Source organism: Mercenaria mercenaria, chromosome 16 (genome assembly GCF_021730395.1).
Source record: "Mercenaria mercenaria strain notata chromosome 16, MADL_Memer_1, whole genome shotgun sequence".
Lineage (NCBI taxonomy): Eukaryota > Metazoa > Mollusca > Bivalvia > Venerida > Veneridae > Mercenaria > Mercenaria mercenaria.
This window is the reverse complement of record NC_069376.1, coordinates 46,563,862-46,588,395: the sequence shown is the minus strand read 5'-3', so window position 1 is coordinate 46,588,395 and position 24,534 is coordinate 46,563,862. Positions and strand designations below refer to the sequence as shown.

At 35.0% G+C, this 24,534-nt stretch overlaps 2 protein-coding genes across 2 annotated transcripts; both read right to left on the bottom strand.

Moving 5' to 3' along the window:
- Positions 1-290: 290 nt before the first annotated feature.
- Positions 291-8,114, bottom strand: LOC128549675 (zinc finger protein 431-like). Its single transcript, XM_053526955.1, has 2 exons — positions 7,991-8,114; positions 291-5,825 (listed from the first exon to the last, which is right to left on the bottom strand). Exon 2 carries the CDS (start codon positions 5,427-5,429, stop codon positions 4,545-4,547), a length of 885 nt encoding a protein of 294 aa, XP_053382930.1. The 5' UTR covers positions 5,430-5,825; positions 7,991-8,114; the 3' UTR covers positions 291-4,544.
- LOC123541190 (zinc finger protein 431-like) lies at positions 7,832-24,283 on the bottom strand. Its single transcript, XM_045326603.2, has 2 exons — positions 24,036-24,283; positions 7,832-10,577 (listed from the first exon to the last, which is right to left on the bottom strand). The coding sequence occupies exon 2, from the start codon at positions 10,180-10,182 to the stop codon at positions 9,298-9,300; it is 885 nt and encodes a 294-aa protein (XP_045182538.2). The 5' UTR covers positions 10,183-10,577; positions 24,036-24,283; the 3' UTR covers positions 7,832-9,297.
- Positions 24,284-24,534: the final 251 nt, after the last annotated feature.

Here is a 24,534-nt window from a genome sequence, read left to right as displayed (position 1 = left end):
TTTCAGGGGCGGAGCCAGACAAAAAATAGGATGTGTGTAAGTTCATATCATGATAAAGACACATGCAAGGTTTCATCTATTTATATCAAATACTGTTTAGCTAGGCATGTCAGGAACTTCAGACGGATTTACAGACGGACGGACGAACTGACGGACACACGGACAAGAACAAATCTATATACCCCCACCACTCATAGGGGGCACAAACATCACATTTAAACCCCAGGGCTCAAAATGGCTCCTACCACAATATGTCAATTAATGCAAATTCAAAAACCATTCAGACATCCTTAAGTTTTTCACATATTTATCTAAATAAATCAAGTAAGAATGAAGATTATAAAATATATTTTCCTCATCAATTCTTTAAGTTCTAATCTATTTAAAGACACTAAATTAAATGTATACAAAAATATCTTATTTTGATTGCAAAATAACAAGGCAGTCTGAAAGACAGCTAAATCCCCCACCATTGTTATGGAGTGAATGGGTAAACCTTTGACCTTTAGCTGTGACCTTGACCTTGAACTGATAAGGTGACTCATGAATTCTACACAACGTCTTGACGAGGTGATCATCTGACACAGTTTCATGAAAATCCTTCAAAGGGTTTTAGGAGATACAGAGCTAAAATCTTTGACCTTGAGTTGTGACCTTGCCCTTGAGTTGACATGGCTGACTAATGAGCTCTTGATGAGGTGATCATTTCACCCAAGTTTGATGAAAATCCTTCAAGGGGTTTAGGAGATACAGAGTGGACACAAAATGGAAGGTTCAAACCTTTGACCCTAAGCTGTGATCTTGACTTAGAGCCAGCATAGCTGACTCGTAAGTTCTGCGCATCGTTTTGATAAGGTGATCATTTGACCCAAGTTTCATAAAATTCCTAGCAGGGGTTTAGGAGATATAGAGCAGACACGAAATGGAAGGCTAAAACCTTTGACCATGAGCTGTGACCTTGACCTTGAGCCGGTATGACTGGCTCATGCGTTCTGCACATCGCATTGATGAGGTGATCATTTGACCAAAGTTTGATGAAAATCCTTCAAGGGATTTAGGAGATATAGAGCAGACAGAAAATGGAAGGCTCAAACCTTTGACTCTCAGTTTTGACCGTGACCTTGAGCCGGCATGGCAGACTCACATGTTCTGTATATCGTCTTGATGAGGCGATCATCTGACCCAAGTTTGATGAAAATCCTTCAAAGGGTTTAGGAGGTACAGAGTGGACACAAAATGGAAGGCTCAAACCTTTGACCTTAAGTTGTGACCTTGACATGGAGCCCGCATGGCTGACTCATAGGTTCTGTACATAGTCATGATGAGGTGATCATTTGTCCCAAGTGTTATAAAATTCCTTCAAGGAGTTTAGGAGATAGAGAGCGGACACAAAATGGAAGGTTCAAAGCTTTGACCTTGAGTTGTGACCTTGATCTTGAGTCGGCATGGCTGACTCATGGGTTCTGCACATCATCTTGATGAAATGATCATTTGACCAAAGTTTCATGAAAATCCTTCAAGGGTTTTAGGAGATATGGAGCAGACACGAAAGTGTTACGGACACACGGACGGAAGGAAGGATGAAGGACGTACAGAGATCATTCCTATAAACAACCACCACTTGTGGCAGGGGATTAACAAGAATTTGAAAATTTGATAGTTGAAATTAGAAATCTGAACTCTTTTGTTTGTTTTGGGTTTAAGTATGTACGAGCGTTTTTTTTAGGATATCTGCCACTTTGAAAAATGTTTCTTCGAATATTGCTTTCTAACAAAAGTTTTGCCAAAAATTAATGCTAAATAATTAAAATATGGCTAATAATGTAACATTTAACCAAATATATTATGCTTTTTGCGAAAAGAAAATCACCCTTATTTTTGGCTGGCATTTGCCTAAAATTGACGTAAGATTTACAATGAGGTAGTGGTACGTAATTTCAAATATCTGTTAAAGTAGATCAGGTTTGGTTTTGAAATTTTTCTGACTGATACATATAATGTTAAGCTATAAATAAAATAAAAGTTTTCAAGATAGCACTTTATATTAATTATCTAGAAAATATAAATTAAAACAAAAAGAACAAAAAATATTAAAATCCACCACTTTTTAACAGTTTTTCTTAATAAATCTCTTAGATGCACGGTGACCCCAACATTTTTTCTTTCAATTTTGAAGCATTTTTGTGTGTCATTAATGCTGCCAAATATTTTGAAAATCTTATTGTCGGAATTTTTTGTAGATCTAAATATGTTTTTTTTCCATTGAAAATAAAGTGGGTGGGGTAATTATGTCAACGTGTAAAACTTAGAGTTTTGTTAGTGACAGTTATGCTTATATAATACTGACATCACCATATATTCATATTCACCTGTAAGACCTGAAATCCCTATAACATTAAGTAGGATATTATATGTTTAATAAAGTACCAACATTTTTTTTCAATTTTACAAAATTTCAGAAATGCGTAAACAGTGGGTGAAGTAAATACACTATAAAATTAAAACGAGTTCAGTGACCTGTGCTTTTTCTGCTATTGTTTGTCTTAGAAACTAATGTTCTTCAAGCTCACAGGGTATGAAAAACCTCTTAACGTTAGAAAAAATTCGCTCGTACATCCTTAACGCCGTTTTTCAACAGTATTTCAGTAATGTAACGTGGGCCAGTTAACCTAACCAGTGTTCCTGGATTTTGCACCAGTATAAACCTGTTCTCCGCAAGTAACTGCCAACTTCCCCCACATGAATTATCAGAGGTGGAGGATGAATTATTTCAGACACAATGTCTTTTATCAAATCATCACAGAGAACATACGCCCCGCCCGGGGATCGAACTCGTGACCCTGTGATCTGTTGACCAACGCCCTCTCTACTGAGCTAAGTGGGCTGGTAAAATCTGAACTCTGACATTGGTCATGTATGCTATGCTACTATTATTTCTTCGATAAATTGGTTCAGATTTGTTGTTGTTATTCCTACAAATGTTTACTATGTTGTATTATTTACATTTCACAAGTCCATATCAAAGACTATTAACACTTCAAATCACAAAATTCGACTGATCAAGTTAAATCAAATATGTACCAATTAAATCCATAATATATTTCACTACAGAAACAAATAAACAGCCTTGATGATTTAAAAGTGCCTGTTTAGAATTCAACTGTCACTCACTTATGTATCTCCCAAATTTCTTCAATCAACTAATTCTAGAAGTAAATTATTAATACTTCCTCTGACCTTATGTACATGTGTAGCTGATCAACAGGAATCAAAAACTCTGCTATAATCTTTTATCAGAGTCAGTCAGCTGATTCATCTGGATGGAACAAACTGACCCTTTCTTGACCTGACTCACATTCACTTATTTTTAGGAAGCTCCTCCTACAATTTGGTATAGGGCCTACACCAGACTGGCCTTTAATGCATTTCTCTCTAGTATGTATTCTCATGTGAATCTTAACCACTTCGATTACAAGCAGTCACAAACATTTAAAACTTTTTTCTCCTTTGTATCTGCAGATTACTGCCGTCATTACATCATCGTGTATAATATTTCTGTCCCTCATGTTTTCTTCTTTGTCTTCTAAGATTATTGCCGTCATTACAAGCATAGTCACAAAAATCAAATTTAAAACATTTTCCTCCAGTATGTATTCTCATGTGTCTGTTCAGACTACTGCAATTATAACTAGCATAGTCACAAACATTTAAAGTATTTCTCTCCAGTATGTATTCTCCTATATATCTTCAATCTACTGCCGCTATTACAAGCATAGTCACAAACACCACATTTAAAGCATTTTTCTCCAGTATATATATTTTCCTATGATTCTTCAAACTACTGTCATCATTACAAACACAGTCAAAAACATCACATTTAAAGCATTTCTCTCTAGTATGTTTTCTCCTGTGTACCTTCAAACTATTGCTATCATTACAAGCATAGTCACAAGCAGCACACTTAAAGCATTTCTCTCCAGTTGTATTCTCCTATGTTTCTTCAGATTACCCCTCTGATTACAAGCATAGTCACAAAAATCACATTGAAAGCATTTCTCTCGAGTATGTATTCTCATGTGAATCTTCAAACTATTGTTGTCATAACAAGCATAGTCACAAAAGTCACATTGAAGCATTTCTCTCCAGTATGTATTCTCCTATGTATCGTCAAACTATTGCCGTCATAACAAGCATAGTTACAAAAGTCACATTGAAAGCACTTCTCTCCAGTATATATTCTCCTATGTATCTTCAGTTTACTGCCATTATTACAAGCGCAGTCCCAAACATCACACTGAAAGCATTTCACTCCAGTATGTATTCTCCTATGTCTTTTTAGATTACCGCTCTGATTACAAGCATAATCACAAAAGTCACATTGAAAGCATTTCACTCCAGTATGTATTATGCTATGTCTTTTCAGATTACCGCTCTGATTACAAGCATAGTCACAAAACTCACATTGAAAGCATTTCTCTCCAGTATGTATTTTCCAATTTATTGTCCAACTATTGCCGTCATAACAAGCATAGTCACAAGTCACACTAAATGCATTTCTCTCCAGTATGTATTCTCCTATGTACCTTCAAACTATTGCCGTCATTACAAGCATAGTCACAAGTATCACATTTAAAGCATTTCTCTCCAGCATGTATTCTCATATGTCTCCTCAGATCACTTCTTTCATTACAAGCATAGTCACAAAAGTCACACTGAAAGCATTTTTCTCCAGTATGTTTTCTCCAATGTCTCTTCATTCTACTGCCGTCATAACAAGCATAGTCACAAAAATCACATTTAAAGCACTTCTCTCCAGTATGTATTCTCCTATGTATTTCCAATCTACTGCCGTTATTACAAGCATAGTCACAAGCATCACATTTAAAGCCTTTCTCTCCAGTATGTATTCTCCTATGTCTCCTCAGATTACTACCATCATTACAAGCATAGTCACAAAACTCACAGTGAAAACATTTCTCTCCAGTATGTATTCTCTTATGTCTCTTCAAACTATGGCCGTCATAACAAGTATAGTCACAAACATCACATTTAAAGCACTTCTCTCCAGTATGTTTTCTCCTATGTATTTCCAATGTACTGCCGTCATTACAAGCATAGTCACAAGCATCACATTTAAAGCCTTTCTCTCCAGTATGTATTCTCCTATGTCTCCTCAGATTACTGCCGTCATTACAAGCATAGTCACAAACATCACATTTAAAACCTTTCTCTCCAGTATGTATTCTCCAATGTTTCTTCAGATGACCCCTCTGATTACAAGCATAGTCACAGACATCACATTTAAAGCATTTCTCTCCAGTATGTATTCTCCTATGTATCTTCAGAGTACCCCTCCGATTACAAACATAGTCACAAACATCACATCTGAAGCATTTTTCTCCAGTATATTCTTTGCTATGTCTCTTCATATTAGTGCTGTAATTCGGAGCATAAGGACATTTAAAGCTTTTCTCTCTGTTTGTTTTCTTTAGATATCGTCTTTGATTACATGTTTAACTAGAAATCATTTTCTCCCGTTTGCAGTCTAATGTGTTTCTTCAGATGACAGCTGTGGCATAGTCTTCATATGTTAAATGCCATTTTGTATAATTCCTCTTCTGTGGGTATTCACATGCATAACTATGAGCTTTGTGAAAATTTGGATTGGTAACTGGTTCAAAAGGAAAATCGATCATGTGCAAAATCTCATCTGTAATTTATGTACTAATTTCCTAGCTATCTGTATTTGTACAGACATGTACTTGTACCTTTTCCATTCTCCGGTAAGTTGGCATAGAAAGAAGTTGTTGTACCATTTTCAAAATCTGTAAAGTAAAAAATACTGTTACAGTGCATGTATAACATAACGAGCATGGCATAACAGCTCAAGGTCACTATAATCTTAACCAACTGCTTAAATGAATATTTTTGTAACATGTAACAAAATGCTGTCAAATCATTTCATAATCAAGCCAGACTTCAGGAAAGTCAGAAAAATGGCAAGACTTTTGGTCCAGCAATGCCTAAAAAATCTGCCTGACAGGAAAAAAATATGCCGGACCGAAGAAAATTCCAGTGTACCGCATATGTTGCTTTTCTCCACCATATACAAGCCAGTGGTGATTTTTAGTCCATTTCTCGTAAAAGGTTTGGTCAACCCTCTTATTTTCGTACATTTGTTTTCTTTCTCTACAATTGCTGGGTGTTCATTTACGTTTCTTTCCCGGTTCTGCCCCGGCATAATTATGTTAGTGATGCCATTTTGATATGTTGTCCGAGATGTTGTGGTTCTCGGAGAACAATAAATACCGGTCAGTTGGACCGCATCCGAATTATTAAACATAGGACCACATCAAAATATTCAGTCATGTCTGTCAGACAGACGACTTTCCGGAAGTCTGATCAAGCCAGTGCTTTCAGTCGAAAAGATTGCCAAGGTATTCCGAATCGCAATATAAAGCGCAAAAGAAACTGACTGTGCACTCAAAATTTCGTCAACTGAAGTAGATTATGTTGTCTGAAGTAGATTATTTTTTCTTAAAGTATGCCATGTTTGGTACCAAAATTTACTGTAGTTTATGACCAATTTGATGTGTTTTGATAATTATCAAAATTTTGAAATTGATCAGGATTCTTGGTTATTCAAAGCAAACAGGGGTCAAAAATGGAGTATGAGTCATTTTCTCCCAGTTCTGCAGAACAAACAAGTTCTTGTTCGTTCCGACAATATAACAGCAGTACAATACCTGAACAAACAAGGTGGTACTCATTCAGGTTTTCAAGATAGCACTTTATATTAATTATCTAGAAAATATAAATTAAAACAAAAAGAACAAAAAATATTAAAATCCACCACTTTTTAACAGTTTTTCTTAATAAATCTCTTAGATGCACGGTGACCCCAACATTTTTTCTTTCAATTTTGAAGCATTTTTGTGTGTCATTAATGCTGCCAAATATTTTGAAAATCTTATTGTCAGAATTTTTTGTAGATCTAAATATGTTTTTTTCCATTGAAAATAAAGTGGCTGGGGTAATTATGTCAACATGTAAAACTTAAAGATTTGTTAGTGACAGTTATGCTTATATAATACTGACATCACCATATATTTATATTCACCTGTAAGACCTGAAATCCCTATAACATTAAGTAGGATATTATATGTTTAATAAAGTACCAACATTTTTTTTTTCAATTTTACAAAATTTCAGAAATGCGTAAACAGTGGGTGAAGTAAATACCCTATAAAATTAAAACGAGTTCAGTGACCTGTGTTTTTTCTGCTATTGTTTGTCTTAGAAACTAATGTTCTTCAAGCTCACAGGGTATGAAAAACTTCTTAACGTTAGAAAAAATTCGCTCGTACATCCTTAACGCCGTTATTCAACAGTATTTCAGTAATGTAACGTGGGCCAGTTAACCTAACCAGTGTTCCTGGATTTTGCACCAGTATAAACCTGTTCTCCGCAAGTAACTGCCAACTTCCCCCACATGAATTATCAGAGGTGGAGGATGAATTATTTCAGACACAATGTCTTTTATCAAATCATCACAGAGAACATACGCCCCGCCCGGGGATCGAACTCGTGACCCTGTGATCTGTTGACCAACGCTCTCTCTACTGAGCTAAGTGGGCTGGTAAAATCTGAACTCTGACATTGGTCATGTATGCTATGCTACTATTATTTCTTCGATAAATTGGTTCAGATTTGTTGTTGTTATTCCTACAAATGTTTACTATGTTGTATTATTTACATTTCACAAGTCCATATCAAAGACTATTAACACTTCAAATCACAAAATTTGACTGATCAAGTTAAATCAAATATGTACCAATTAAATCCATAATATATTTCACTACAGAAACAAATAAACAGCCTTGATGATTTAAAAGTGCCTGTTTAGAATTCAACTGTCACTCACTTATGTATCTCCCAAATTTCTTCAATCAACTAATTCTAGAAGTAAATTATTAATACTTCCTCTGACCTTATGTACATGTGTAGCTGATCAACAGGAATCAAAAACTCTGCTATAATCTTTTATCAGAGTCAGTCAGCTGATTCATCTGGATGGAACAAACTGACCCTTTCTTGACCTGACTCACATTCACTTATTTTTAGGAAGCTCCTCCTACAATTTTTGGTATAGGGCCTACACCAGACTGGCCTTAATGCATTTCTCTCTAGTATGTATTCTCATGTGAATCTTAACCACTTCGATTACAAGCAGTCACAAACATTTAAAACTTTTTTCTCCTTTGTATCTGCAGATTACTGCCGTCATTACATCATCGTGTATAATATTTTCTGTCCCTCATGTTTTCTTCTTTGTCTTCTAAGATTATTGCCGTCATTACAAGCATAGTCACAAAAATCAAATTTAAAACATTTTCCTCCAGTATGTATTCTCATGTGTCTGTTCAGACTACTGCAATTATAACTAGCATAGTCACAAACATTTAAAGTATTTCTCTCCAGTATGTTTTCTCCTATATATCTTCAATCTACTGCCGCTATTACAAGCATAGTCACAAACACCACATTTAAAGCATTTTTCTCCAGTATATATATTTTCCTATGATTCTTCAAACTACTGTCATCATTACAAACACAGTCAAAAACATCACATTTAAAGCATTTCTCTCTAGTATGTTTTCTCCTGTGTACCTTCAAACTATTGCTATCATTACAAGCATAGTCACAAGCAGCACACTTAAAGCATTTCTCTCCAGTTGTATTCTCCTATGTTTCTTCAGATTACCCCTCTGATTACAAGCATAGTCACAAAAATCACATTGAAAGCATTTCTCTCGAGTATGTATTCTCATGTGAATCTTCAAACTATTGTTGTCATAACAAGCATAGTCACAAAAGTCACATTGAAGCATTTCTCTCCAGTATGTATTCTCCTATGTATCGTCAAACTATTGCCGTCATAACAAGCATAGTCACAAAAGTCACATTGAAAGCACTTCTCTCCAGTATATATTCTCCTATGTATCTTCAATTTACTGCCATTATTACAAGCGCAGTCCAAACATCACACTGAAAGCATTTCACTCCAGTATGTATTCTCCTATGTCTTTTTAGATTACCGCTCTGATTACAGCATAATCACAAAAGTCACATTGAAAGCATTTCACTCCAGTATGTATTATGCTATGTCTTTTCAGATTACCGCTCTGATTACAAGCATAGTCACAAAACTCACATTGAAAGCATTTCTCTCCAGTATGTATTTTCCAATTTATTGTCCAACTATTGCCGTCATAACAAGCATAGTCACAAGTCACACTAAATGCATTTCTCTCCAGTATGTATTCTCCTATGTACCTTCAAACTATTGCCGTCATTACAAGCATAGTCACAAGTATCACATTTAAAGCATTTCTCTCCAGCATGTATTCTCATATGTCTCCTCAGATCACTTCTTTCATTACAAGCATAGTCACAAAAGTCACACTGAAAGCATTTTTCTCCAGTATGTTTTCTCCAATGTCTCTTCATTCTACTGCCGTCATAACAAGCATAGTCACAAAAATCACATTTAAAGCACTTCTCTCCAGTATGTATTCTCCTATGTATTTCCAATCTACTGCCGTTATTACAAGCATAGTCACAAGCATCACATTTAAAGCCTTTCTCTCCAGTATGTATTCTCCTATGTCTCCTCAGATTACTACCATCATTACAAGCATAGTCACAAAACTCACACTGAAAACATTTCTCTCCAGTATGTATTCTCTTATGTCTCTTCAAACTATGGCCGTCATAACAAGCATAGTCACAAACATCACATTTAAAGCACTTCTCTCCAGTATGTTTTCTCCTATGTATTTCCAATGTACTGCCGTCATTACAAGCATAGTCACAAGCATCACATTTAAAGCCTTTCTCTCCAGTATGTATTCTCCTATGTCTCCTCAGATTACTGCCGTCATTACAAGCATAGTCACAAACATCACATTTAAAACCTTTCTCTCCAGTATGTATTCTCCAATGTTTCTTCAGATGACCCCTCTGATTACAAGCATAGTCACAGACATCACATTTAAAGCATTTCTCTCCAGTATGTATTCTCCTATGTATCTTCAGAGTACCCCTCCGATTACAAGCATAGTCACAAACATCACATCTGAAGCATTTTTCTCCAGTATGTTCTTTCCTATGTCTCTTCATATTAGTGCTGTAATTCGGAGCATAAGGACATTTAAAGCTTTTCTCTCTGTTTGTTTTCTTTAGATATCGTCTTTGATTACATGTTTAACTAGAAATCATTTTCTCCCGTTTGCAGTCTAATGTGTTTCTTCAGATGACAGCTGTGGCATAGTCTTACTATGTTAAATGCCATTTTGTATAATTCCTCTTCTGTGGGTATTCACATGCATAACTATGAGCTTTGTGAAAATTTGGATTGGTAACTGGTTCAAAAGGAAAATCGATCATGTGCAAAATCTCATCTGTAATTTATGTACTAATTTCCTAGCTATCTGTATTTGTCAGACATGTACTTGTACCTTTTCCATTTTCCAGTAAGTTGGCATAGAAAGAAGTTGTTGTACCATTTTCAAAATCTGCAAAGTAAAAAATACTGTTACAGTGCATGTATAACATAACGAGCATGGCATAACAGCTCAAGGTCACTATAATCTTAACCAACTGCTTAAATGAATATTTTTGTAACATGTAACAAAATGCTGTCAAATCATTTCATAATCAAGCCAGACTTCAGGAAAGTCAGAAAAATGGCAAGACTTTTGGTCCAGCAATGCCTAAAAAATCTGCCTGACAGGAAAAAAATATGCCGGACCGAAGAAAATTCCAGTGTACCGCATATGTTGCTTTTCTCCACCATATACAAGCCAGTGGTGATTTTTAGTCCATTTCTCGTAAAAGGTTTGGTCAACCTCTTATTTTCGTACATTTGTTTTCTTTCTCTACAATTGCTGGGGTGTTCATTTACGTTTCTTTCCCGGTTCTGCCCGGCATAATTATGTTAGTGATGCCATTTTGATATGTTGTCCGAGATGTTGTGGTTCTCGGAGAACAATAAATACGGTCAGTTGGACCGCATCCGAATTATTAAACATAGGACCACATCAAAATATTCAGTCATGTCTGTCAGACAGACGACTTTCCGGAAGTCTGATCAAGCCAGTGCTTTCAGTCGAAAAGATTGCCAAGGTATTCCGAATCGCAATATAAAGCGCAAAAGAAACTGACTGTGCACTCAAAATTTCGTCAACTGAAGTAGATTATGTTGTCTGAAGTAGATTATTTTTTCTTAAGGTATGTCATGTTTGGTACAAAATTTACTGTAGTTTATGACCAATTTGATGTGTTTTGATAATTATCAAAATTTTGAAATTGATCAGGATTCTTGGTTATTCAAAGCCAACAGGGGTCAAAAATGGAGTATGAGTCATTTTCTCCCAGTTCTGCAGAACAAACAAGTTCTTGTTCGTTCCGACAATATATCAGCAGTACAATACCTGAACAAACAAGGTGGTACTCATTCAGTGAAACTGTACAATCTTGCACAGAATATTTGGTCAATGGCTCTACGCCACAATATGAAGTTGAAATCAGCTCATATCAGTGGCAATATGAATGTATTAGCAGATTTTCTGAGTCGACACAAAATTCAGTCGACAGAATAGTCACTGAACAAAACAGTAGTCAAGAGTCTGTTTCGGATGTAGTCGGAACCAACAATAGACTTGTTTGCAACAGCAGAGAATCGACAGTGTCCCGTGTTTTGCTCATGGATAAATCATCCAAAAGCCTTAGCTCAGGATGAATTGTCGATAAGTTGGGAGAACATGATAGCATATGCGTATCCTCCAATTTGTCTTATACCCAAAGTTCTAGCTCACATGATGAGATACAATTGAGAAATCTTTCTGATAGCCCCGATGTGGCCAAGGCAACATTGGTATCCAATGCTTCTACAATTGTTAATAGCACCTCCAGTCAAACTACCAAATTTATCAGATTTGTGATTCAAAAAAGGTAGTATACTCAAACAGCAAATTTGTAAACCTGCATGGAGGCTATCAACAATCAATTCAAAGCAGAGGGATTTTCTAAGAACACTAGAAAACTTCTCAATGCTTCATGGAGAGCTGGAACTCAAAAGGACTATAAATGCAAATTTAGGAAGTTCAGTAGCTGGTGCTGTGAAAGGGAGATTGATCCCTATTGTGCATCTTTAAATCAGTGTGCAAATTTTCTGTCTGATCTCTATAGATAAGGGCTTAAATACAGAACTATTGCAGGTTACCGCTCAATGTTTTCATCGGTTTTACCTCCAATTGATAAAATCCCTGTAGGACAACATCCATTCATTATAAGACTTCTAAAAGGAGTTTTTAATGAAAGACCTCCTATTCGTGGACTAGTACCTGAATGGGATTTGTTACTTGTTTTAGGTATGCTGAAACAACACCCTTTTGAGCCGATGGAGAAAACAAGTTTGAAATATGTAACATATAAGACAGTTTTTCTGGTAGCCATTACAACTTTCCGCAGATGTGGAGATCTTCAATCACTGAAACTTGGTGAAAATTCAGTGAATGTACAGAAGAAAGGGGTAAATTTCATAAGGTATGGTTTGTCCAAACAAAACAGGTTGTCACATCAAGGCAGCACAATATTCATTCCAGCATATACAGCAAATAAGTTGTTAGATCCAAAACATGCTCTGACAATATATCTTAGGAGAACAGAATATTTTAGATCTTCTGGTGAAAATGAAAGATTGTCTCTGTTTTTGACAGTTAACAAACCACACAATAGTGCATCATCTCAAACTATTTCTTCATGGATTGTGAAAACTATTCAAAAAGCATACAAGATGAACAATAAAGATGTTTAGCCCGGCTTATAAATCCTAAAATATGGCCGAACCTTGCACATTTTAGTAGAGACTTAAGATAACGCATTTCTTAAAGAACAATACCAGAAGATAAATTCTGGATATGGAACACTCGAATCAGTCAACCATGAAAGCCTGGGCAAACTGTTATGTGACGTCATCTTTAGGACTATTGAATTTGTAAAAATAATTTGATTATGTTCAGCAACGTTTAAAATTGTATCGCCCTTTTCGAAATTTCCAATAATCTGGTGACAAAACAATTGGGATATGTAGAACTTCTCAAAGTTACATTATTTTAAGAAATGTCAAAGAAAGGTTACTTTTGGAATAATTTGTATGAACAGGGATAAATTATCTAAAACGACGTATACATTTCTTAAACTTTACATCCTGTTTTCAAACAAAGACAAATTTTTATAAAATAGTGTTATAAAGAAGAGGAAACATGTGTTCATAATTAGGTTATATCGCTTTTAGAATTCTTCCAACTATAAATGCCTTGTCGGGTCATTTTAAACTTGTCCACAATACGGGAGAGATGTCTCATATTTTGCTCATTCTAAATGTTGTATGTTTCTTTCTTGTGGATACGAACTAAACCTCGTATTTATGTAATAATCAATTCATACGTAGATCTTAATTTGAATTAAATACTTTTCTATACTTTTGCAGCGATTTACTACTTGATATAACATAATGAAGAACAATGTAGAGTGCTTATTTCATGACTATTTCGCAACAGAGCTAGGCTAAGGGATGGCATATAAAATACTAAGAAAAGCAGACCCTTTCTAATTGTTAAAAAGCAAAGAACGTATATAAAACTGAAAGAAGAAATATTCCCATAAGAATATTTGTAGGGATAGGTCAGAGAGATTTTATTAGTGCCGCGATGTTGCATACAGCTGTAAACTATATGACAACATGCACTTTCCAAATCTTCTAGCATCAAACTTAGACTTTTTCAAATACCTTTCAAATTACTACATGCACATATTTTTACTTATTTAGAAAAGTATATTGTTAGTAAAATGTCAAAATACGGCTTATTGAAACATGCAATATCATATACTTCTTTTCACATCAATGCCTTAACCCATTTAGAAGCGGCTCAATAAAAAAACTTAATTATTCTAGCTCAATTTTTTATTGTTTATTGTAGGCATTTAAAACATTTGCTTAGAACTCCATATTAAAAGTGGCATGTGAGATAACGTTTTGACACGAACTAATGCAAGTTGATCCGATAAGGTAAAATATCCGGAAAACAGGTATGTTGTGTGGTGTGTGGGGGGGGGGGGGGGGGGGGGGGGGGGGGGGGCTACTCCTCCAAATATGCTTTTTAAATTATGAATAAAACTGAACATTTGCGCATGTTTAAAACGATTTCCTTACTAAATTTCATTTTGAGGTGTTTTTTACTGTCAGAGATACATTATTCTATTATATAAATTAATGAGAAAAAATGTATGATTGCTTAATGTTTTTCTTATAGTCTGGCGACTTTGATCTAACATATTTATATCAAACTGCATTTCACCAGTGAGATTATATACTGTGCTAGTCTGTCGTATGACTGTAGACAAAATATTTATAAATGTACTTTTACATATGTTTCTAATTCATCAAAGTACATTACAATATGGACAGGCTACCTCATTAGTATATGTTAAAATTGCTTCTGCGTTATAAACGATAAACCTACGTACCATTACCACGACTTTAAGAAAAGGGTGTGGAACAATTGCGGTATGGTAAATGTGTATGTTACCGGATGTGACCAATGGGAAAACTGCATTGTGACACGACATGAATACGTTTTCTGTAGGTTCCCGAGAAGTATAACTCCCAAAATATGTAAATTAGACTGAATATTTCAAGTGGTAGTAATAAGATACACATCACCATTGTGGTTTACAAATTTATATTTTGGTATGAAATACATGCTTTTTTAAGCGCGTGGGGCAGACTATCGCCTTCTGTAAGCTAACACGTCCATAGTTTCATACCCAGATATGAACCACTAAACCAAAGTCTATTTCTTAATGAAAGGGAATGTAAGATGAACATAAGCATTTTTACACAACTTCGTACTGCATTTGATGAAATGAAAAGAAATAATAGTTCTACCGAAGTAAATTGGCTTTCCAAAACGGAGCTACAAATATCAGAACGTTTGGATGTACGATTGCTCACAGACGTCGCGTCGTCATTCTTTTGTGATTATACTAGACATTAGTCATAAGACACTTTCATGATGATGCATGCTAGTATAAATATATGCCGTAAGTTAAAAAGTTTATTTATAAAAACAGTTAATGTTATGCAAAACTGAATCAGTGTAAACAATGTTGAAGAAAGACAAATAAAAAAATGTGCTTATATGATATAAATAGCAAATTAGCAGTTTCCATTTTGGTATGTACTACATTGATGCGTTCGAAATACGCACCCCTTAACATTTAAAACACGAATATATTTAGCTGATTTTTATTTTACACTATCGCCATAGACCTTTAGGATGATAGGTAATAATAGCTCTGTAAGACTTTTTCATGCTTTGTGTGATTAAATTATGTTCTGATATCAATTTTCTTTCACTCTAAAAATATTCATATGTCAGATATAAATACAGTTTGACTAACGTAAGAAATAAATCGGGACTTAGTACTGTTCTTTTGAGTATATCTTTAATTACGTTAGTTTGCAAAACTATATAGAATGATACACACATCATGCCATTACAAAGATTTAAAACAGCTTTGTTAGATTTATAGAAACATTTCACTTAAAAAATCACACCCATGTCTTTATATAAATCACCCTATTAAAAATATCGCATTTTAATTAGATATATTAAAAACATTTTGGTTCAATTCTTGCGCATCTGAGTTCTGAACTGTGATAAAGCAGGTGAATAACCACTCGACGGCCTTCTTTATTTTTATTCTAACATGGTCATTGAAATTTATGATAAAATTTTGCTGGGCTTCATTTATCCAAGTAGTAATAAACCGGACGTCATGCCACCATTTGACGTCATAATGGACTTCATAATGCTGTCCAGCTTGCTTACGGAAGGTCGGTGGTTCTACCCAGGTGCCCTTCGTGATGAAATAATGCACGGAGGGGCACCTGGGGTCTTCCTCCACCATCAAAGCTGGAAAGTCGCCATATGACCTGAATTGTGTCGGTGCGACGTTAAACCCAACAAATCAAATCAAATCATAATGCTGTCTTACGGTCCGCGCGATAACCGTTGTTTATCACATATTCTAACACAACCGAATTCATTTTCTAGCTGATTATTGTGTACTTTTATATATCAGTACATTTTCCTGACGTCACAATTATTTAGTGGTGGGCCGGTGGTCTAGTGGTAACACGCTTGACTGTCAATCCAGAGGGCCGGGGTTCGAATCCCGGTCCAGGCACTGGAAATTTCTGAGATGCTCTTGAGTGCCCCCCCCCCCCCCACCTCACTAGAGGCCCATACTGGTTCTTCCCAGGAAAGACGGCTTCGCGTGTATCGGTGCTATACACCGGGCACGTTAAAGAACCAAACTGTCTATTCGAAAAGAGCTAGGCTAAGTTAGCCGAACACGTATCTGAAACATTCTTTCTGTCTAATATGGGGGCTTTATCTCACTCTGTCCCTCTGGTCAGATCGCTCTGTGTCTGTACTAGCAGAGGATGATTTCGCACCCTGTGTGGCTGCAGTTGCTGTAAAGCGCCTTTGAACGTGTTTATCATGAAAAGGGCGCTATATAAATCTGGTATAATAATAATAATAATAATGATAATAATAATTACGTCAGTCGCGCAGGAAAAAGAAATCAAGACAAAATAGAAAATAGGCAAATACTAGCATTTGATAGATGTCGTCAAAGATGTACTTTAAAGTCCTTCGTAACGTGTTAGAATCGAAATAATATATCAAATTTAGTGATTTGCTCTTCATTGTTTGTCATCTGATGCGTATTATTATATCACTCGAGCTACGCCCAGGTGATATTAATTCTTATTTCTTTAATATACAGAGACTGACTACATTCTTCTTTGTTTAACTTGCAACCAAATCCAGCTATGTCAGAATGTGCAATTTATTTAATGGTTAATCGGCATGAATGATTCCACTCAATTATTCTTTTTGAGACCACGAACCTTTTAATCTAAATACATAAGTGCCTGGATACTTGTAACTTACCAATATTATAACACATTAATAACGGTAATGCGACAAATATGCACAATCTATTTACATTTACCGATTACCTCCCTTTAAATTGCGTTAACTGATTTGTTTTCAGGAAACTGATATATTCGATCGCGGATAATGTCACAGAAGTGTAATAAGTGTTGTTTTAAGGGTTTTGTATTGAAAAATGAGTATTATATTACAAACATTTTACGGTAATTTTGATAAAAATGAAGGACCGGTAGCTGTTTATAAACCACAATGAATATTTTTGTCTTTTTCTGAAATATATTATTTATTTACATTATTTCAATTTTGCATTCCTATAAAGATAAATTATATAACAATTTTGTCAGGATTCATTAATAAATATAACTACTAAGAGCATTTTTATCAAAATAACGGAAGTCGTTGCGCATGAAAAAACTTGAGAGTAAACCTGTTTTTAATATGATAAATAGAAAGATATTAATACAAAACACTTAAATCCCAAAAATCTTAATGTTTTATTAAAAATTGAGCGAAATATGACGATTTAAAAAGAAATTTGCTGAAAATATCCTTTATATGAGTTGTCTGCCCCTGACAAGAGAAGGTGCGAAAAGTCAGTGCTCCATATCCAGATTTCTATTTGACATAACCTTCAATCATTTTATGTTCATGGCTTGTCTCTACTAAAAAGTGCAAGATCGAATGACTTATAAGCCGGGCTAGTTCCAAAAGTCAAAGGTCATTCAAGTAGGTCTATTGGCCCTTCCTGGGCCCTCTTTAGAGGAGCACCATTGAAAGATGTAATGGACAGTGCGGATTGGAGTCATGCTTCTACCTTTGTAAAATTTCATTTAAAAACTCTCAGTGCGAATTTTCTGGGAGATCAGACTTTCTTTCCTGGCGAGTTAAATTTGGGATATTGAAGAGTCAGTGTATATATTTTGTTGTTCATCGATAATCAGGATGAAACCTTGTTGTACAGTTTATACATGTACATGCATAGTAATTCGATGAGTAACTATGAAATTCTCTATATATACATATTTTATTCATATATTGAACTGTTGGAGCAAGATAGCTCTTGGAAGGTATATATATAGTGTAGATATATATATATGAAAATCTTCAAAAATTTTCTAAAAATAAACCAGAAGGCCTAGAGCTTAGATATTTCACATGTAGCATTGCATAGTTAAACTCATAAACGCAAGGTGCTGGTGAAGCGCATGCAAGGTGCGGACTATTATTTACACTGGCAACACCGATGGTGCTGACGATAGAAGGCAATTTTTGCAGTAAAAACTTTCGCACACTTTGTACATAAATCAGTATAGTATACATGTTTGCAAAAAAAATTTTATGTAAAAGTTACACAACTGATTATCAGGGTTTCCGCTGCCATTCGCCAAAGTCGCCAATGGTGAAAAAAAATAAAAAATTGGCGAAAAAGTTTTTGCTGTAAATGTATTTTTTATAATGTGTATTTCTCTGTCTTAATCTCTGTCTTGCCTAAAAAATCAATATTACCCGCGGGCGTTTCCGTTCATGATACACAATACACAGCGTGTCACCAAGCGAGGGATTAGCGATTCGGCATTAATTACACAAGCTGCCACGTGCCTCTCCGATCTTTGACTTTAATTTAAACATGTGATAAACCAATGACAGCTTTGGATGTAGAACGCGTGACATATTTTATCGGCAAAATTATTAAGCTCCGCCTTTACATATGTCATCGTTGATTGAAGTAATATGGCGCGGTAGTAAACAAATGAAAGTCATGTTTCACGGACTGAATTAAAAATTTATACACGTTTTAACAAGCGGAATCACGAAAGCAGAGTCAAAGTAGCCATTTTTAAGTTATATTTCGTAGCAAAACTTCAGAATGAACGACTGACGGGACATCCGCGATAAATTCCAATAATTTTTAAATCATGATCGTAGATTGATTTTTGCAAATTCCAATGGAAAACTGCGATAAACAAGGAGAAATCAATGGTAAAAATTAACTCTGGCCATAGAAAATAAGTTATAAATTTTCATTTTATAGATAATGCTAATCTTAATTGCCTTTTTTTCGTTTGTCACACATTTTCGCGACCCCAATTTCCGATTAATTTTGGTCAGACCTACCTATGCAGATGTATTTTTTTAATTTTTGCTGAGAAGTACCCTGCTATTTTGGCAAAGGAATAATAATAATATTTTCTCAAAATTTAGACCAAGAAACACACCAGAGGCCACCATTCCATACTTGTATTTTATAATTTTTCCATGGAAAAACCCTCTGACCTCCCACTCATAAAGAGGGTACTAACCCCTCCTTTACCTCAAAATTTTGGACCTTAAAATGCACCAGAAGCCACCATTTCATGCCTGTATTTCAAAATGTCCCAGGGGGAAAGCCCCCTGACACCCCCCCCCACTCATCAAAAGGGTACTAACCTCTCCATTATCTCAAAATTTTGAACATGAAAATGCACCAGAGTCCTTCATTTCATGCCTGTATTTCAAAAATTTGCAAGGAGAGAGCCCCCTACCCACACCCTATCCCCCAATAAGAGTTTTACAGTAAAATATAAAATGACAAATTGTTGCAACATGCACAGTGTGTTGGAGAATACACTCACTGGACACCCACTCCCCCTATGTGTCGTTGACTTCGATATTTTGTGGCGGAAAAAAAATTGGGGCCAGTGGAAACCCTGGATTATTTTTTAGGCAGTGACTAGGTAGCCGGCTCTATATAAACATATCGTATATGAACATGTAAGTAAAGGTAGCCGGCTTTAATAAACTGTATCTATAAAGGGTTATATGTGTGCGTGTCCGGGTTTAACGTCTTTTTCAACAATTTTACAGTCATATAAACGACGGTGTCTACTTGTAGCAGTGAGCACAATGCCCAACTTTATAGTGCTGCCTCACTGGAATATCACGCCATAGACACATTGCATGATACCCCAACCAGTCACATTATACTGACACCGGGCTGACCAGTCCTAGCACTATCCTCTTAACAGGGTTAGACACTAACTTATTTGAACAAGGTTCCCAAAGGAATCTCTACTTTTTAAATCTGGGGTTCCTCCTCAGGCTTTGGGATCCCTCATAATATGATATATAAAAACAATCACAACAGGTGTCTTATGAGAAGTTACGGTCGTGACCCCAGTGGGATTCGAACCCGCAACCTCTGTATTGAGTGGCTGACACCTTAACTCCTACAGAAGAATGTATCCAAACTGATAGCAATTTACATGTTTGCTAATGTCAAGACAAGGTCTTGACTTTGGAGACACTTGTATCTTATAGATAAAATCATTGTCAAGTCTATTGTGACAATCACTAAAAATTATAATATCAAAAAAAATTCTTGAAATTCTTGACTTCTCTTCATATATTTTAAAATATAAAATCTTAATATTACCTGGCATTTATATTTTCGATGATACAGAATTTATTGTAGTTTCTCTTTGAGGTTTGAAGATTTAAAGTGTTAAAGGTGGATAATCAGATTTTGGCCATGTAACGGATTTGGTCGAAACTTTAGCATCTGATCATTTACACTCATTTATGACAATAATGTTCACTTAACACTTAATACAAATTAGATTTTCACTGGAGGTATTTTTAAAATTTCATTTTCCTATCCTGGTTGCCCAACCAAGATAGAGTTATTTTATCATAAGTATAAATTTGATAAACATACTTTGCCTAAGGAAATGTATAAATATTAGACATATTGTAATATATTTGTAATATATTTGCATTAAAAATTATGTATTTAGATGGAATTCATTAGAAACGCAAGTTTGAAAAATTATTATTACCTCCCTTTGCCTATCTTGGTTGCGCAACCAAGATAGATTGGAAATAAATGAATTCAGAAGCTACACACAGCTTTAAAACTTGCATTTTGGTTCATATTGTTCAATAGTTGATATGTCTATCAAATGCAAATGTAAAACTAGACATTGTATCGAAATAAAAAGAAATACCCAGCTTTTTATATACTTTCATATTAAAGGGGAGTAATTACAAAATTTTATAAAAATAATAAAATAGACATTTCAAATAGGAATCTAACTCTATGTAATCGGTCTTTTTGTCCCTTAAATAATTCTCTACCAGAATATACAAAAAGTAAAAAATGTCATTAAATGTTGATTAAATGTGATTGACCACCTTTAAAGTAAGGGAATTATATTTTTAGGCATAAAATTCTGTTTTGGATTAATTTCACATTGAAATTCATATACAATTTCATTTTGATGTTTGAAAGTTTGATTTATAGTTTATAGACTTATCTTCCGAATCGGAATCGGCAAAGAAGTATAAAATACACTTTACATACATTTTATAGCTCTTTGGAATCGGTAAGTATTTATATAAAAAAAAAACAACCATCAAACTGAATAACACTACAAAAATAACGGATCGTAAAATTTCTGAAAGTGCAAAAAGATCGCTGAGATCGAAAATCGTAACCGACTACAGTATTCGTGTACTAAAAATTAAAATATTTTTAGATAATATTAAGTAATATTTTGATGATCAAACGTCGGTACATCACGGGTGACTTCCGCTGCAATTAACTCTTGGGGTGTCATAAAATGTTTGGAAGCCGCGGTCCTTCTGTTTTGATTAACACTTCCCGTTATGTAAGGCAAAGAGCTATAAAAATAAATATATCTTATACTTCTTTGTGTAAGGCCATAAATTCCAAGCCATCGTAAACACAAATTGTTGTTCATGGGAAATCTGCATGTATCACGCGTGACCTTCATGACCTAACACATTTAGAAATACTTAGATGTTAAATGATTGTTATTTTTAGAACGAGGAAAGTCCCGCGAACCGGCCAGTTGCAAGCAGATTCTCAGTAATTTTCCATGACGTAGCGTTGTGCACATGTAGGAAAAAACCCTGGTGTCTTTCTTTGAAAAGTACCCGATATATTTAAATAGTAACCACATGATCTTGTACGTAAATAATGATGACGAAATCCCATATTTTGAGTTAGTAAACATCCGGAATTTGTTTCTTTAGGAAAAGAACGAAAATAAAGCGATTGATTATGAGACACGGGATAAAACGATTCTGTTTAAATGGCCGTTAATCGGTATTATACGTTTCTATCAGGTAACCGATAGACATGGGTCAATACGTTTCTGTTTGGTAATCAATAGATACGGTGATAAACATATCGATGTGGGAAAGGGTTAAAATATTTTTCAAACAGGTATTTATCTTTTACTTTTTGGATATCATTGACCAAAAAAATAGGTATCCAGCCGGAATCCCAGCTTTTAGAAGTTGGTGTTCCTCCTCAAAATTTGAGATCCTCGGGCCCCCGGGACACCGTTAGTGTCAAACCCTGCTTAATGCTGAGCGCCAAGCGAGGAAGCTACTAGTACCTTTTTTTACGTCTTTGGTATGACGCGGCCGGGGATCGAACCCACGACCTCCCGCACTCGAAGCGGACGTTCTACCACTAGGCTACCGAGATGGTCATAAAGGGTTATAAGGATCATTATATTAGTTAAATGAAGTACATTTCTTGTGATTTATTATTTATTATTTGTGTTAAATACCTGTTTATTTTGCCGTATTTACGCATTCATATCATATCGGCGGACATTTTGTTATGTTAGAATGTACTCTATACATATTCGAGATACAGTGATTCAAACAAAACAAACAGTTAAGAAAAGATAAAACAAAGAGCATCATCGTACATTAAATGATGCGGCTCTGCTGAACATAACAGCGTTTGATCATTTCGTATGCCTTTTATTTATATAATAAGTGAAAATTTTTAAGTAATCATCACTTTAGCACTTCTATGTGCGTCTTTAATTAATTTACTAGTTATTTATTAATTTCTTCAATGTCAATGATCTTGATTGGTTCTAATTGTTTCTTTGAACATTTATTCTAAGGTAGCGTGATAAATGTGAAATGTAAAATTATATACATGTACATATCAAAAGACTAAATTCTAAAGGATCGCCAACAATTGAAATCATCTATCAATTTTTTATTTTCAATTTATATAACAAACTACAAAACCTTATTAAAAATTTTACTTTTAATTAAGGCGTAAAAAAAAATTGTTTGTTCCCGGTATCTCGACCTACCCTAAATTTTGGCCCGACCCTAAATGTTTTTATGGCCTTGGAGAATATTTTTTTCAACTATGCAAAACTGCACTTTTTATGCTTTAAACATGGCCATGATGTTAGAAATCAACTTACTGATGCTCTAAAGGCATAACCCCCTTATTTGTAATCATTTTTTGACAAAAAAATAATTTTCGAAAAGTCTCCCTAAATAAAAAAAATTACCCCCAAAAAAATTTTCCGACCTACATACCCTAATTTTTTTGAGCATGTTACCGGAAACAAAGCATTTTTTTTAGGCCTAATAAACATGCCATTTAAACATGCAACGACGATAACGATACTTTGATCATTTGTTGATAACATAACATCGGCAGATATGATACGAGTGCGTAAATACGGCGAGATAAACAGGTAAATCACAAATTTTTAGGAAATAATAAGTGACAAAAATGTAATTTATTTAACTTATATAATGATCCTTTATAACAAAGTTTATTAAAGACAGCTACCTTGACTTCCGTGTTCATATATGATAAGTATATATATACAGAACCAGCTACCTACACCTTTAGTCTACTGCTACATGGGGCCTGCGGCCCGAAGCTCAGTCAGTTGGAAAAAATGGCGGGTAAAACCTGAAAATTGGGAAATTTCAAAAATACGGTTTACCGTTAGGCCTGCATTTAATCTAATTCAGCATTGTATGTCGCATTAATGCAAGTCAATTTTTCTGTTGTTTTTTTGTCTCTTGAAAGTGTCTACTAAATTTCTCAAATTTTCTGAAAGTCAAAAAAACCAAAAAAAACTCTACCTGTATTTGTTAAATTCTTACCTGTAATCTACCTGTATCCAGGGCCGTAGTATTGGCCTAACCTTTAATCCTCATCGGCGTTCTCTTATCTTACCAAATCCTGGGACTTTATCGCGGTGGCCTATTTCTCAGCATTTGTTTTATTGACAAAGCCGAAGCTTGACAGCTTTTTGCTGTCAGCAGCATACGTTTTTATGACTTTATTTGTATAATATTTACTATTTTACTCAATATATTTTCATTTCCGGGAAAAATTGGCGAGCTTGATTAAATAGGTCCGATTAAATATGATCACGGGTCACTTATACCTACGGAACATAGAACAGTTCGAAAGCTTTAATCGAATCGGTATTAGAACGGTTATATATATATCCGCTCCGTGTATGGTCAGTTTAAACCAAATTGTGAGGAAATTAATATTTTATGCTAAAATAGCGTTAACACGTGTTCTTTTCGGAATACGTTAGTGGGTTGCTGACTGTCATGAGGACGTATCCAATCCCTCGTGGATTTTGCAGAT

Bases quoted from the DNA above. Each gene is read 5' to 3' on its own strand.
- LOC128549675 (XM_053526955.1), bottom strand. From the start codon at position 5,429: ATGAAGAGACATAGCAAAGAATATACTGGAGAAAAATGCTTCAGATGT.
- LOC123541190 (XM_045326603.2), bottom strand. From the start codon at position 10,182: ATGAAGAGACATAGGAAAGAACATACTGGAGAAAAATGCTTCAGATGT.